The sequence below is a fragment of the Cuculus canorus genome, chromosome 2 (assembly GCF_017976375.1).
Source record: "Cuculus canorus isolate bCucCan1 chromosome 2, bCucCan1.pri, whole genome shotgun sequence".
Classification (NCBI taxonomy): Eukaryota; Metazoa; Chordata; class Aves; order Cuculiformes; family Cuculidae; genus Cuculus; species Cuculus canorus.
This window is the reverse complement of record NC_071402.1, coordinates 146,057,133-146,074,487: the sequence shown is the minus strand read 5'-3', so window position 1 is coordinate 146,074,487 and position 17,355 is coordinate 146,057,133. Positions and strand designations below refer to the sequence as shown.

The window sequence follows — 17,355 nt, the reverse complement described above, 5'->3', positions numbered from 1 at the left end:
GAAGTTATAATGAATGGTTTAAAAGATATTAGATAATTGTAAACAAAGATACGATACCAGCAATGCAGAGATTTAGTAGTAATGCTTGATGTAGTTTTGAAAATAACAGGAAAACAACTACTTTAAATAAGTTTGACCTCAGTATCCTCCCTGGTGCTGTGCAGGCGTTACTTGGCTATTTTGGCAAACACCAGCACAGAGAAGCCAGATCTCCTTGTGGCTGTATCAGGTAGTAGGTGAGCGCTACGCTATTTAATCAGAGATTAGATCTGAACTGGTGTACTTTTGTTTATCTTCAGTTGAACAAATGACATTGTGAGGATCTGACAGTTCACGTGTGCGATGATCCTCTGTTGAACAAAGATTTGTTTGCGTTTTGGCATGAAGAACTGTTAGGTGTGCTCTGCTGACAGCTGTCAAAGAGCAGGAGCAGAATTGCTGGGAAAAGTGTTGAATTAAAACCCATCATAAGGGCTATTCTTTCTTCTCTGGCAAGAAATAAACCTGAGAAAAATAAAAAAAAGATGTCTTCAGCCCCTCATTGACTTACTAGCTTTATGTACCCAGAAAGAAAACACAAAATCAATATTGGAGGAGGGAGGGGAATGATCTGAAGTCATGCCAGTTCATCTTTTTCACATGCAGGCCTTAATTGGCCACTTACGAACAATTTGTCTTTGCATCCTTCCCCTATTTCCGTCATACTTTCTACATTTGTATGCTGTTATGCTTTAAATATTAACTGAGTGAGATATGTCCCAGAAACAATATGCATAAAATCATGTTATTTGATATTATCCATCTCATAAAGGACAGGACTTGCTGCTGCTTGCTTGGGAGCACTCGGTGTTAAAACTATTTTATGTGTGCAAACATTTGTACTGATAGTAATCCCAATAAAAGAGGTGTTTAGATTTTATGGTTTGGGTTATGGCTTGTTGAATGACTTTCGAAAAGTTACTTGTCCTTGGGTTTCTTTATAAGTAAAATGAAGATAATAAACTTTCAGGAGAGTTGTGGAGTTTAATGTCTTTGATGTATGTTGCATTTACTGTCTGGAGAGGACCTATGAAAATGTGTAGCTGTATCTAAAATTTACGGGAATGCTAAGCTGAGCCCATTTAGGTTACTATGGGATCTTTGTACCTTGTGTGGTCAGGTTGAGGGTACATGTGAGTGATGGAGAACCATCATCCAGTGCGGCAGATCATGGTAAAATTGACTAAAACATTGAAGCAGGGAATAAAATCAAATTGGCAGGAGTTACCTTGTCTAACTAGCGAGATCGGGAAGAACGATTATGCTTTTCCAGAATATCAGGCATTTTATTGCTTCCAGAGTTACTTAATGCCAGATAGGTAATATACTAGGGCTTGTCTGCATCAGTATGCAAGGTGGATTGTCTTCTACAAATCTTCCCTCCTTGCCCCTTTGTTAAAGGGATGAGGATTAGACTGGTTAAGCAGAGCTCCTGTTATACTGTGGTTACCTCACATAACCAAACATAACTTGCTGTGAAGGATTTTCTTAGAGCCTGCTGATGCCTATGTGAATCCACTGAAGCATTGTCTTGGGTTATTTAGCTTTTGAGCTAAATTCTCAGTGCAGCAGAGATTGGCTGGCAGAATTAGTAGCCTGTACCCTTCAAGTTAATACCCTGATTGGTACATGTAGGTCCTTTACATGTTCCTGGTAGTTGGCTCCTTCATCTTTTTTTTCCCATTGCTCATTGGCAGTAGGTTAAAGCCAACTGGATGTTTTTGTTACTACTTCACCACCACATTTTTCTACGTAATCATTTAAATCTCCTGCAAAACAGCCTAAAGCAAAAAATGTCCAGTAAACCCTAGCATTTCATTTTGACCCAGCTGAATGGAACACAATAGTTCGTTAGCACAAAAGTGATCATCCAGCCAGCAGTGACATGCCTCCTGGGTGCTCAAAGGGGTTTCAGTAGAGGTGGACATGGGCTTGGAAGAGCAATAGTTCCTTTCTTGTGTTTCCAGAATTGTCTGGGGGACGCAGAAAGGTTTTCCAATGATGTATGTTTGCCTTTTGTGTCCTGAGAGACAGGTGAGGAATGCAAAGTATAGTAGGATCCCATCTGCGGTGGTCTGAAAACATCCTCCTGTCCTTGGGATATCCAGTGCTGTATTTCTGGTTCATCCAAACACACTCAAAATGGGAATCCTTTGTTAAAATGAGAAAGGATGTTGTAAAAAACAGGTACGCGTTTGAAATATTTGGAAAGGTTCACCTGGACTGCTGAGGTCATTCTTTGAAGCCTTCAAAGCAGAAGGGAGAGAACATCTGTGAATGAAAACGTTCCACCAGCCAGAAAAAGGTGCAAGCAGCTGTGATTTTTCCTTGGCCAGAGAGCCACCTCCGTTATAGCCAGATAAAGTCAAGGACACTGGCCTAAGATCACTGGAGGTCCTTTTCATCCAGCTCACGTTTAGAGCTTGTGTAGACAAATCAGGGAGTGTGACAAGCACCCTTCATTTTTCCATTACTGCTTCATGTCAGATTTAGAGTTCTTTGTTATCCCCCTGCTGATAGATAGTACATGTCGTATGTAGTCGTGTTCTTATTTATTTTTTTTACTTCCTTTAGAATGCAGAACAAAGCCAGTCACAAATTCCAGAGGAAACGGTAAGAGCTTTGTCTTTTCCATACTGGAAGACTCCCAAATGTTTTTAAATTGATATGGCACTTCTCCATCAAAGTTTCACAGATCCTCCTTTCACCTTATATACTGTAGATGGCTCTCTCTAGCTTTACATTTTAAATGCACTTTTACTGTAATTTCAAATACTGTTTGAAAGTAATACACAAGTCAGTTGTTATATATGTTCAAGTGCTATTTGAAATTACACCTTTTATACACAGACAAAGGCCTTAAGTTGCAATGGTAAGAGCAGACTGGTAGCTTGGGTTACTTGTTGAAACTAATTGTTTAAATAGTGATTGTGTGACTGAAACCTGAGATACCAACATAGAAATTAGGGAGTTTGTATTTAAGTCTCAGTTGTGTCCTCATAGCAAACCTGTGTTTGTTAGTTGTTTTCAAGAAACTGTAGGGAAGTGGTACCAAGTTTAACCATTGGAAAGCTGTAACAGGTATGTGATGTGTCAGTGAGGCTGTATATTGAGGTTGTATACTGTTTATATACTCATTTTAGTCAGTGGAACAGTATCGGTTTTAGTGCATTTAATGCTAATATATGTAAAATTTTTTTCTAAAAGAAAAGGTTTGTTTTATGAAATATTAACATGAGATGTAACAGTAACATATTGCCTTAAATATATATTTTATCGTAGTTAAAAGCATACTTCAAGAAGCTCCATTAGGTACCTATTGCAAAATTAATTATTAAATTAGATTATGGAGAAATTAAGAGAATTCTTGCTGGGACTTGAAATTAGTTCGGCTGCTGAAAAACGGAAAAAGCTTGTCTAGATGATTCAGAATTCCTTACCAGCAGTGGAGAGATGGTGTCTGGGATAAAAAGAAAGTCAAGACTAGATAAAGAGATGTAAGGTACAGTCAATGTAACTGCTAAAATGGGCATTTGAGCTGAATGTAGCAATATTAAATTTTATCCCTCTGGCTTTTGATGTCCTTCTAGACTGAAAGTCATATGCATAAGGGTTGGGCAGAATCGTAGGTGTACCACTGTTTCAGATGTGCCTTGCAGTATTTTTTTATTGCATCTCATTAGAGCATGTATGTGTTTATCTTCTTTGTTTCTTACCATGTACTGCTAGTATACAAGGAGATCAAAGCCCAGGACAGTATTTCTGCCTATAATTGAAAACAATTGAGGATCATTTTGTTGGTGCATCCTTATAAAAGTGTCCAGGTTTTAGGAGTAGAAATTCTGCCCCAAAACCTCACTAAGATTATACAGATTACCAACAAGGTGTTTATATAAATCAATTGCTCATCTGTTGCAAAGTTTATATTTTGTAGCAAATTCCACGCTGAAAGCCTTTCTCTGCCATTTTTGGGAGCAACACCCTAACTTCATCCAAGGAAAGACTGAAAGAAGATAAACCTCTCTTATTTATTCTCTGTAGATGTGAGCTCAAAATTGGTTATTAACCAGGGGATTATGCAAAAGGGACAGAGAGAGTATTGGTTGCTAGGGATTTCTGAAAAAACAGCCAATAAGTCCTAACAATCCTTGGAAATAAGGAAGTGAATACAGAAACATGTGGAGATGTATTTGCTTAGTGAGGAATGAAGTAAGAAAGCTGGTCAATACAAAGCTGTCTATTTTGCATAATGTCTAGGGGTTTTCATTCATTACGGGATGGGATTTTTTTTGTTACATATTTAAAGGCTCAAAGCAACAGTGATCAATAGTAGGAACAGTACGTCTCTCTAAATTTGCCTAAACCTGAGTAGGAATAAAAAGTGGACTAATTGTGGAAGGTTTTGGTGTGTATTTGTAATGCACAATGATTTTGCACTTATCTCTCTTCTTCCAATCCACTTTGCTTTGGATAAGTGTGATACTCTAGTTCAAGAGAACTAATTTTCCTCAGCTGCACATTAATAATACGGTCATATTATTATTATTATCATCATCATCATCATCATTGTCATCGTCGTTGTCGTCGTCATCATCATCATCATCAGTTGTTGTTGTTGAAAGTACTTTTCATTGCTTTCCTTTATTCTCATTGGTTCCACCTCAGTCCTTACTCCTTCTCTGTCTACTTTTCAGGTCTTTGAGACTTCTCATCTTGCAATTTCTATTTCTGTGCCTGCTCTGATCTTTGTGGTGTTGGTTGTGAAGTTTTAGTCTCCCAAGTGTCAAGGAATTGATAGTAGAAAGCAAAGCAAACAAAAAAACAACAGCAAAAAAAGTATGATGAAAGTGATGAGGCTATAGAAATGAGACAGGTGAAATACAAGTGAAATACACTGGTTTTAGTTTAAAGGCAAAATGGTTGTGGTTTTGTTGTTACGTCTTTGTGCAGAGACAGAAGAAAAATGCACCTTTGAAATTAAAAAACATTAAAATCCTTGAGAATGAAAGGCCTGAAATAAAAATTGTATGTAGACCCCAAAGTATAAAGCCTAATTTATCAACACATTGTTACTATAAGTTGTTGCATTCATGCAACTGTTACTTTGAAATGTTTTACACTAATACTATGGCACTTGGATACATTACTTAGAATCTTCACAGATGTAATAAAAGAAAACCTTTTAAATTATTTTTTTCTTAATTTATTTGTGAGCTGAAGTCCTTGAAAGAGTTATTTCTTACTACTCATATAGGAAAGTGTATGACATCATGTTTTGCACACCATCACAGAATAGTCAATATTCTCTTTCTTGAACTTCCATGAGGAGATTCTGTGACTTGCCAGGCACATGGAATTTAGGCTTTTGTTTCCAGTTATGCGTAAGAAATACAAATTGCTAATGCAGCTTCAGTTTCTATCCAGTAACTGTGCCCTGGTGAAAACAGTACTGCTGTTGTTACCTTCTGTTTTGTTGATGAATGGAACAGGCGCTCCATTTACTCTTGAAGCAGGAAAATCTCCTGTATATTGGTTGAAAGATTATTTCACCCAGCCATGAGTTTGTGCCATTTGCCTAGCTGGTGACAACATGGAACAGATGCACCTATTTCTAAACATGGTGATTATTCGGAATGTAGGAGATTGACCGTAATATGAAAACTAGTAATTTATCATTATTACTTTTCTGTTTCTAAGCATAATTATCTTAATCTTATTGCAGAGCATTGAAATGAACTGTTAATTATGCTATGTAAAGCATCTGCCAATTATTTTTATTCATACTCTTTGAAAGTCAACAGTGTTTCAGTAATATTTTGCTTTTACAATTGTCATTCTCTGTTTTCTGAATTCAAACTGGCAAGTTAACTTTCACGTAAGCATAGTGTTAGGAAAATAATAATTATCATATATGTAAGGATTTTGTAGGGCGTGTTGTCTCTTTGCGAAAGGAGATTCAGGATTTCATTTCATGACTCTTGCACTCAGTAGCATGAGTGCAAGTTTTCTGTTCTCATTTGTTTTTCTGTCAAATTACTCTAAGTGAGCAGAATGTTATGAATTTTATTGAGTGCAGGATTCGTAACACTGACATAACAAAAATGGTTGGTGTGTTGGAACAATATATAAATGTTTAGCAGCCCTGATAGAAATTGCAAATGAGGTTGCTTTTTATTTTCTTCTGAACTGATACTCCTGTTATTATCAAAGTTTCATTTTGATCACTGTGTTTTTTCAGAATTCAAGGATAATGTCATGATTAAACCTGGCAGCATTTTGGGGTTCCGTGCTGCTCCACAGACTTTTCTGTATTTACAGCTTTTCTGTAATTTTAAATGAATTAATGCAAATTTATTTTCTATATGCTCTTTATTTGCAACTATTCTTGTTATGAATATGAGAGATATACTAGCGAATGCCTAGAAAGATGTAATTTATATTGATTAATGGATGGAAAGTTCTTGGAGCTTAGTCTTGTGGGGAAAAAAAACACTATTTATGTTGAGCTTTAAGATGGTGTTCTGAGTGTGTGTGTGCTATTAAATTACTTCAAGGTGTGTAGCCACTGTACGTATATCCATAGCTGTTTTTCAAATACTGTAAGTTAAATTTCCACTGCTTCATATTTAGCACTTAAACAGGACTTGAGCCTTTATAATAGCTTTGTGTCATTAAGTTCATGCAACTCTTCCTTCACACAAACCCTTCTTTAGAGAACAATTTAGGGCTTCATCAGTTTGTGTTGCTGCAGTTGTGTTGATGCAAATGTTTTGAAGTCGAGCCAAGATTGTTTGTTGACTAATATTGGCTTACACCACCAGCAATGCTGATATCATTAGATAATGATTTTATCAAAAAAGAAGTTTGATGATTAAGCTAGTGCTGTTATTTTTTTAAGCTAGTGCTCCATGGTATTCTGGAATACTGCAAATACCTGGTGCTTATCATTATTATATCTTTTTAGCTTCATGATGTGATGCACAAGGATGTTTACAATGCTTTTTTAAAACCATAGAATCATAGAATAGTTTGGATTGGGAGGGACCTTTAAAGGTCATCTTGTTCAAACCCCCTGCAGTGAGCAGAGACATCAAGTAGATTAGGTTACTCATAGCCCCACCCAACCTGACCTTGAATGTTTCCAGGCAGGGATGGGGCATCTATCACCTTGCTGGGCAACCTGTTCCAGTGTTTCTGCAGGATACTGTTGTGTTTAGAGTCTTTTACCACAGTAGGTACTCTGGCATTGAATAGCATGTTACGGAATCACACAGTTACAGAATGGTAGGGGTTGGAAGTGACCTCAGAAGATCATCTAGTCCAATCCCCTGCAAAAGCAGGTTCACCTGCAGCAGGTTGCACAGGAATGAACAGCAGGTTGAACAGCCAGGTTTTGAATATCTCCAGAGAAGGACATCAACAGCTCTGGGCAGCCTGTTCCAGTGCCTCTTCTGGGGCATTAATGAGTAGAGCTGAGGTGTTAATTCCTAGTGAATAATTAATGCAACAGTTGAGTGACTGTGTTTATGAATGCTCTTCGAGGAGTCTGAATTTCCTGTAATGTTCAATGGTAATAACAGATAAACTTCTGTGTAAAACTATGCTTGGGAATGATCCTCAGGCTCATAGTTTTGACTCTGTCATCTGCAGGTGATTCACCTGGGCTGCACTGTGCCATAACCAAGCCGGCTCTGTGCAGCACTACAGAACAGTTTTAGCCATTTTCTCAAAGCTTAGGTTGATAACATTTGCTGGCCGGTTACTGGTTTTGTGAAATGCAATGGGTCACCCTGAAGCCACTCTGGCGTGCACATCTTTATTCACTACTATTGTACTATTTCCTACACCAGCCTTATGTTATTTTGCATAATAAGAGTCAACTGTGTAAGGCATTTGCAATTCAAAAGACTGATACAGGATGTGAGACTGAAAGGGGACCCCAGGTCTTTTAGTTGGTCATCTCCTAGCACAGGCAATAGGGTCATCAGGTTCCTTCAAACACTTGGCCAAATTTGAGTGAGTGCGATGTTCACATTGTTGATTAAAATTTTTATTTAAACCTCTGAAAACTCATTGACTGTGTGCAAAGCTTGTTTTACTGCACTGTTGGGTTTAGACTCTTGGTGTTGATTCTTCCTTGATATTCAAATCCAGGGAAAATAGGGAGTTGAAGTCATTTGTCATAGGTGCCTGAAGGTCTGAAACAGAAGTAGGAGTAAGACGCAGGTCAGTCCCAGTGCTGTGCAGGGGCATTGCCTCATGTGGAACATGTTTCTTGCTGTGGACTTCTACTAAGGCATTATTTCCCTTTCAGCTTTGTTTTTCTGCTTGCTTTCCCAGACACTCTCTATCTGTTTCTTTAGTCTTTCAGGTTTTGTTTATCCAATAGGCCAGTGAGAGAAGTATAAAGACTTTTAGGAGCTGTGTCATTAGTGTGTTGGGCATTGAAGTTTTTCTTCAACAAGGGATAGTGCAGAGAGCTGTAGCTTTATAGGCTTCTTTGGCAAAACAAACACCTGCTGTGTATCTACTCCCCTTGGTTTTCACTTCTCTAGGACAAGCATCTTGTAAAGAAGTGGAGTTAGCATTACAATTGCATGTTTGTTTCAGAACTTACAGTAGGAGCACAAAGTTTGAGTAGGAACAACTTTGGAACAGAGTATATTGGCCTGAATTAAGTACAGGCATTATGGTAATGACGACAGATTGGTCCCTATTTGACATTATGAGATGCATAACCAACAAAATATTTTTAGTGGTCTGATCAGTTGATTTGAAATGTAGAAATCTAAACTGCTTAAACCAGTTTCTATGACAGCCCAGATCAGAGTGTTAGTATTGGGCAGAATAATGTTAGCACAGACAAGCAAAGGCCTTCTTATAGACATAAATAACATGTGGATGTACTTAAACATGGGCTTTTGCAAAGCTTTGATTTTCATACTAAATGAAAATCACATGCTAGAGTTTTTGTCCTTTGGAAAACATTTAATTTTTTCCTAAACCATTTTTTAATCCCTCAAAAACATTAAACTGAAGACATTTTGGAATGTGGAACATGTTTTTTTGATATTGAACTAAATCCTTAAAATGGATATAACTGGAAATGTAATGGGCCTGTTTTGCAGTATTTTCATGAGCTAGCATTTCTGCCTATATATGCGTACCAAAGTTAATCCACATATAATATGCAAAAAACTTTTTCTTGATGGGATTAAAATTAAAACAGACCACATTTCCCATAAAATCTCAGAATTAAAATGTAGGGTTTGATATTTAGCAGCTGCTGTTTGATTTGAAAAAGAGTGCAGTCTTTGCCAGATGTGACATATTAACTTAGCTAATATGAATAATGAGTCTCAATGTATATCTGCAAATAAGATTCAGTAGTGTTTATCTAACATATGTGAGATATTAAAAAAACTTAAACTAGGAAGAGTTAGAAAAAGAAGGCAAGCATAAGAATTTTGGTTGTTTCGTTCGCTTAAGCCCTATATAATTTTATAACTAAGCAAGTAGATAAAAGGGCTTGTATTTCAGGAGGAAACCGGCTTGGAGTGTGCATGTCGCTGTTGGGTCAGTAAGCAGACTTTTCTCTGACAGAGGTCCAGTTTTAAGTATGAATGTGCTGCCGTGGTTACATTTATCTTCAATGCCTACTCATGGCAGGATGCATCAACTCTCACTTGTGACTCCTCCAGAGGGGCCTGAACTGAAGTAGGACAGGTGTGTTACAGGCCACCTACATTGCTCTGTTTTCAGCACCCTATCTATATTTCCAGCAGTAACCTATCTATATTTTTTTAAGTACTAAACATTACCTGCCACAACACAGTTGTTAACCACAGGTGCTGTTTGGCTTCCTTAGAGCTGCTCGATTTACGTGTTCTCCATATGTATATGTAATGGCATACGATAAAAGTGAAAGTCATCATCTTTTGGTGTATCTCAGTTTAGAACGTGGTCTGATATCACAGCAAAGCCCCCCACCTAATCTGAAGAACAAAACACATTGAGTCATCTCTGACGTCAACAACTTTTTTGCACAATAGCTAAGTGAAAGCTCCTCTCTTTTGTGTCTATTATATGAGTTGTAAAATAGGACCTGTATTTTGTTATAATAATGCTGAAACAAATTTTATTGTTTTGCAATGTACGGGAGTTATGATTTCTTAGTATCATGGGTGCTTTGTGAGAAAGAATAATGACTTCTATATTAATATCTTATAAAGACTGAAAGTAACCTGGAGAGGCTGTGACATTCAGTTAAAAATCCCTATTATTGGAAGGAAGTATTGCAAAATACGGACTTTTTACTGTCCTAGCCTACAATTCTTAGACCTGGTGGGCGCTTAACATCCATAGGACTTCAAACTCATCTTTTAAGAGCTTCAGATTTTCAGTCTAGATAAATTCGCAATAGAGAAGATGCATTTGTGAGGTAAAAGATTGATAACTAAATAATAATTCAACAGAGGCTGGGAGGCTTAAGGCTGTGATATTAGAAAGCTGGACACAATAGAATTTGTGTGCAGGTAGAGTGAATAGTGTAGATGGGGTCACTGGGTTCGTTAGGTAGGGCTTGTGCTATAGTTACATAATTTATCATGTGAATTTCATCATTGTCTAAGAAGGGTGTGTCAGTACATGTACATGCATACATGTGTGCAGACAAGAGCCCTGTAAATGTTTTCATGTGTGTTACATACATAGCCTGGAAATTAAGGTTACCCTCTAATAATGTGGATGCAGAGCTTTATTAATTGCTTTTCTGACAGAGAAGAGGAGTGCTGTGGATTTTTGCTGAGGGTCCCGTGATTAACTTGTTTCTTTTCTCTATACATGATCATAAAGTAACTTGCAGACAGGTTTCAGTGACTTAATAGCTGCTGAGAAGACAGCATGTCTAAGCTTGCAAGAGAATGGTTGCTGGAGAGAATGCAGTCAGATTTGTAGCTGCAGCAAGCCACTTCGGAAGCTTGTCCCAGCTTGATTGAAAATTGCTTCCCCCATTAGGTGGGAGGAGGTTTTTCTTTGCTGTTAGGTTTCTTTTTTCACCCTTCTCATGCTGCTTACTCACCAGCTGAACCCTAGTGAGGTTTTGTAAAGAGAAATCTCAAGCGAGACATTTCTTCATAGTATTTAAAACATAAAAGGATAAGGAGGAGATGCTGTTACTAACATGATGAAATAGACTTATTGCACTTTTGGCACACAGGTCCATTTAAATGTTGTTTATAAAATTAAATCAGGTTTTATGATCAGATCAGAAACTGATGCTACATAGAAGAAAAAGAATTTCGCTCCTGTTTATGCGATGGCTTTTTTTAATCTCCATATGTATGAATGCATGGCCATAAGTTTGCTCCAATCACGAAGTTTATCTTTAAATTCATGGTATATTTGTGTTGTGGTTAAAAAGTGAAAAATTTATCTCAAATGTCGTTCAGCGTAAATCGATGCTAAGTATGAATTTGAAGCAAAAAAAGTCACCTACATATTTTATTATCAATCGAATTTTTATTACAGATTACATACTTGAGCAGCTTCATTCATTCATCCAACTGAAGATATTTCAGATGACCTTTTCCTCAGCAGACTCTCTCTGAACAGAATATTGTTCTGCTGTTAATTGTTTTGGACATAGTGTGTGCAAATTCTTAAGGGAGTTGAATTTTGTTGTTCAGGATTCACAGTACATCACTTTGCTTCCATGTTTACTGGTGGCCTGTCAAAGTATAGGAAGGAATAAATTTCTCCGGCAGATCAACTAATCATGAAAATAGTGTTAGGGTGTTTGATCGACATAGTGAACCTGTTAATTTAGATTATAGCAAGATCAAAAGGAAATTATTGCAATTAGGAAGATATTGTGTTCTCAGTTGAAATTTTTAAATGCTGCATTTTAGGTTTTTGTGCATTTTTATGCTGTCTTGCGGATGTATTAGAGGATCTCTATTTTTTTTTTTTACATTTAGATACCTAATATTCAACCCAATTTCAGTGCAAATTTTACCTTTTTAAAATACCTGATACTTAATCGATTGAGGAGAATCACTGCATGTAATATTCCTGTACTCTAAAGGGCTTTGAGGAACATAGGATTCAGCCTGTCTGAGGGGTTGGTTTGTTTGTGGTTTTTGGTTCAAAATTTTACAGTATCAGGCTAAAATCTTCCTCCTTATTTCTGTGAAAATTGATCATTTATGACACGCTTAGAGGATTGTATTCATGAAGCTGTATTCAGTATATCATATATAGTAAGACCTTCTTTGGTACTATGGTGTAGCACAAATGCTATAGTTGGTACTTTCATATCCATAGTCCTTGAATCTCAGTGCTTCAATTACTCTCAAAAGCCACATTTTTCTCCTAACTATTCTTAGAAAAAAATGTGGCATATAAAAAAGAAATGTTTGTTCTCTCTACTGCTTTCTTTTTTTGAAATCTACATTCAAGCATATGGTGCTGACAGATGACACGTAGATTCTAGAGGGCACAAAGCTTCTTGTGTCCCTAAAATTGTGGACGCAGGTGTGGTGGTGAAACACGCTGGCTTAGTTAAAAAAAGCTATGGATATCTGATCAAGTTCCTAAAGCAATTTAGCTTTAGCCCAGTAATGGTAATTTTTTTCTTTGGATGACTTGAGAAATTTTCTAATGGCTTCAATAATTCCGTTCCAGTGCTGAGGCTGCTATTTCTCATTTCTTCACTTGCATGATCTACTCACTCCCAGGCAGCTGCTACGGAGTAGTTTGCTTCAGATTTAGGCCTTGAATTTCACCTCCGCACTCTATAGCCAATATGAGCACTAGATCTTTCCCCTATTTACTACTGTAGAAAACAAGGAAGCAGAAGCCTCACATTAAGAACAGTGGAGAGCTGATAATGCAGCTCTTTGGTCTCACTGAAGAGAAGGAGCCTTAGAGGCCATTAACCAAGTCCTTGGGGATGCTTATGCTTTCTGAGATGCTCTCTCCAATTGACCCCTTGGCAGGCAGAAGTGCACCCAACAGGGATGGGCTGTGCAGGGAAGAGATTTAGTTCTCTTGCTGAAAGGGAGATGACTGTGGCTCAAGTTTTGGCACATTTTTTTTTAGAACATTAGAAAATACTGAGGGAAGGAGGAAATTGATTGTAAATTTATGATAACAGTAGTGAAGAAAAATCCAACAAGCTTACGTACTTCCTTGGATTACATCTTGCCTTGACTTTATCTTCTTTTTTGTCTTACAAGCTTTTATTCCTACTGTTTGTTAAGGAATATGAAAGTGATCAGCATGCGTCTGTCTTGGATTGTTTTATTCTGCAGCCACCTGACAAAACATGCACTGAAATATATGCTGTAACTAGTGCTTTTGTGACCCAAACAGGAAAATTATGCTTCTGGTTTTCCCAAAATTTGGGAAATATTTTTTAGATCCAGTATTTTTTCCACAGACACATCTTTCCATTCCCAACAGCACAGATCATGCTGTTCTGCATGGCTGAGAGATGTGTTTGAATAACGGGGTTCATAAGTGACCCAGCTTAGCTATGGCACTTAGGGAATGTTAGCTTTTTTTTTTAATTGATGAAGCATTATGCTTATGATGAACCATAATGAAGCATGGTTAGAGGCAAGCAAACAGTGTCTGATGCAAGGGGAGAGGTTGGTGAAAGTGTTAAGGTTTGTGCTTTTAACCAAGTGGGAAAAGACAGAGCTCCAGCTTTTCTTTCCTTGGCTGTTCTGTTTCTCTCAGCAGTCTGACTGCCTTCCCATGTGACGATTTCACATTGCATTTCTAGGTCAGTGATGATACAACTAGCGTGCTTCTTCCCAAATTGATATCTCAGTGTACTGTACTCCACATGGCTTTCACATCCATCTTTGACGTAGTCTGTGGTTGGATTTCAGAAGAGCTTGTCAGCTTTGCATTTCCTCAGGTTCTAAGAAACAGGGATGGCTCAGCAGGCACATGTTAATTTCTCATGTGTTTTGTTCTGCTCCAGGTTTCTGGGGGTAGGACAAAAATAGAAAGAGTGAGTTTTGCAGATAGATGAGAGCGGTGTGGGAAAAGTATAAAATCAGTGTCAGTAATGGAGGTGACGTGTTTGCTAATATTATGAAAAAAAACTGGCCAGATTAATTCTTTCAAAGAGGGACTTCCACCTGTTGGACATTACTGTGCATTCTGATAGATATTCTCTTACTCCTTCATGTGGGTGAGAAGAAAACAGCACAGATAGATTCATCAGCATATTTCTGGAGGCCAGACACTGCGCCTACTGCAGAACAGTCTTTAAGGGCATGAGTTTTTTTTTTTTTAATTGATAAAGTTATAACCCAAAGTGGTTATAATCACTTTGTTATAACTGAAAAATGGTCAGAGACAAGTGGACAATGTCTACCATAAGGAACTGGGCTGCTGTTCCTCCTTTAAGCAACCATCTCATGTGAGTAAGCACTGCTCCTCAGGGCCTGACCGTTTCCTTTCCTGGGTGCTGTGCCCATGTCTGCTGCCCCTGTGAATGCCACTGCTCCTAAGGGACACTCTAGGGCACCCACTTCCAGCCCACCACTACCCTGAGCTCAGCAGGAGGTGAAGCAAGAGGCTGGTCTCCTGCACATGCCTGGCTTTTGGATGCGGGGAAAGGTATCACCGAGCAGCTCTTTGCCAGGGACAACTGGCAGGTCTGGAACTATAATTCCAGTTGTGCAGAACCTGGGATTGTCCCAGCCAGGCTAAAACTGGGAGTCGAGGGCAGCAAGGAAATGAAGGTGTGGGTAAGATGATAGAGGTGAAGAGCAGAACTGGGAAAGACAGGAAAATTGGCACTCAGAGCTGGATTTAATGCTAAGCCTGGCAATAGCAGAGGGATGTACTGTTGCAGATCTCAGCTGTGTAATTTTCTGTTTTTCCTAACAGAGCTAGTTTTAAATGAAATGAGGTGAATGAGTAATTTTTGAATTTTAGTTTTCTTGTACCTAATTTCTCCCCATGACTGCAAAGCTACCACAGATGATGATGATATTGTAAAAATTCTGTAGGTTTGCAAGTAAAAATATATTTCTGATGCAGCTCTCTTTTGGATAATGAAATAGCAGCTTGCTTGTGAGTTGGTTTTAATGGCACATTCAATAATGACACAATTGAATTATTTTACTAGATAGAGAAGTTCTGAGACAAACATGATATTTCTGAATCTAGGCATCAGCTGGAGGTGATAGAAAATACACTGCTTGTGCATGTTTCTTCAAATAATTACTGTGGAAAATATTGTGGCATTGTTGTTAAAAGCAGGGTTTTTTAATGCTAATAGCTGTAGAGGGAAGAGAATTCCTAAATAGAAATGCTCTCCTATAATCCCATGCTAATCTTCCCAACAGAAAGCAGAAGAGGAGGAGCTTGTCCTCACACCTGATGGCACCAGGGAATTCCTGACATTTGAAGTTCCACTGAATGACTCTGGATCAGCTGGACTTGGTGTGAGTGTCAAAGGTAACCGGTCAAAAGAAAACCATGCCGATTTAGGAATCTTCGTCAAGTCCATTATTAACGGTGGAGCAGCATCCAAGGTAAGAGGGAACATCTGTGTACTTTGCTCTTCATTAGTTTTACATAATAAAGCAGTTTTGAAAATAGCCACAGATTCAAGAAGAATGAGATTGCTCTGTAAGTAGCTTTTTCTAATTATGCCATCAGAAGTAATATTTAGATTTCTACTCAGATTCACGTTTGCGTATCCCTGGATTTAAACAGCCCTTACAGATTCTCGGGAAGGATACGAGCTGTCTCTGGTACAGTTCAATTAGTATGCTATTTGTGCAGTCAAGTTATGACAATAGCTTGCAGTGCAAATCTATAACTGGAATAGACATTTCCTGCAATGGCTGCAATAGAAGCTTTTATAGCAGTGTTCATTTGGCCATAAACTATTAGAAATAAGTGTAGTTGCTTGATTATTTTTCCTTTGTTTTTATTTTTTCTTCTCTTCAGCAGATGAAACTTCTTTTGTGGCTGTTGTATGTAACTAGCTATAATCTTCCCTTTTCCAGGATGGCAGGCTTCGAGTGAATGATCAGCTAATAGCAGTAAATGGAGAATCGTTATTGGGCAAAACAAATCAAGATGCTATGGAAACCTTAAGGAGGTCCATGTCCACTGAAGGAAACAAGCGGGGAATGATTCAGCTTATTGTGGCAAGGCGAATAAGTAAATGCAATGAGGTAATGCTCTTTTGATATTGGGACTGGAATTTTCACTTCTAAGGTATTTGTGTTTATGGGAGATGTCATATTTCCTCTGAGACCTGGAAAATAATATTGGAGAAGCTAAAGAAAGAATTACAAAATTATCTGAATGCCAGTGTTAGACATGCTAACCTTATTACTGATCAATAAAGTTTTTCTTTTGAGTATTTTCATCAATGAATAACAGGAAACACTGAATAAAACTATATTGATTTTGTAATTGGATCCCAGTGTTTATGTGAGTTTTGTTCTTTGGAGTTTTTTGTTGGAAGTCTATTGAATCTTTCATTTATAGACAGTATTAACTGACTTGTTTCTTTGTCACTTTTGGTTGTTTTAAGAGTAGAGCTCTTACATTTCATTATTATATTTCATCTAAGCAATTTAAACTTCCATGTAAAGATTCTGCAAAACTTAATGGAAAGAGTTCTGTTATTTTGGATTTTAAATCTGTCATGTCTTGGCCTGCATTACAGAGATATATGAAATACTGAATTCAGGGCTATGTGGGGATTCTTTTTCTGGTATTATTTGCAATTTGTGTCCTCCAGTGCAAAGTGAATGTGTGATATTTTGAAACCTATTCATGATTTCTGGTAGTTTATCTTTTAGATTAATATAAATAATGCTATATTGTAGGACTATGTGGGCATGTGATACTGAGAAGGACTGCAGATGCTGTGTAGGACTGAATTAGACTTCAAAATGATTTTGACAAATTGCAGAAATCCACTGAGTTAAAGAGGGTGCAGTTGAATTGCGGGTCAGGGAAGCATCTGTTCTTAAGAAGTGTAAAAGTCATTCTGTAATTCTCATTAACACCGGTAAGGTCTTTTTGGGAATGTTATTTCTTGAGCATTATGCTTCAAAAATGATCTGCGGAAATTGGTTTAGTGTGGCTGATCTTGCCTAAAGAGAAAAGGAATAATTTCTTTTTTTTCATGCATAGAATTGATCTTTAAAAAATTCCAGTCCGTAGTGTATTATAAAATCATGTTTGAAAAAGACACTAGTGGAAGCGTTAAACTCCTCTGAATTAACTGCTTATACACAGCTTTAATACACATACAACACGTTTGTA

General features: G+C 37.6%; 1 protein-coding gene across 14 annotated transcripts in view; it reads left to right on the top strand.

Moving 5' to 3' along the window:
* Nucleotides 1-17,355, top strand: part of PARD3 (par-3 family cell polarity regulator) — a 448,147-nt gene that overhangs the window by 254,637 nt on the left and 176,155 nt on the right. For 10 of the 14 annotated variants that reach the window (XM_054058308.1, XM_054058306.1, XM_054058309.1 and 7 more), the window contains 3 exons: nt 2,614-2,652; nt 15,411-15,599; nt 16,080-16,250. In XM_054058308.1, coding sequence (XP_053914283.1) covers nt 2,614-2,652; nt 15,411-15,599; nt 16,080-16,250 — 399 coding nt within the window. The remainder of the gene's footprint in view (nt 1-2,613; nt 2,653-15,410; nt 15,600-16,079; nt 16,251-17,355) is intronic. The other 4 variants (XM_054058316.1, XM_054058313.1, XM_054058305.1 and 1 more) reach the window with 1 other exon arrangement.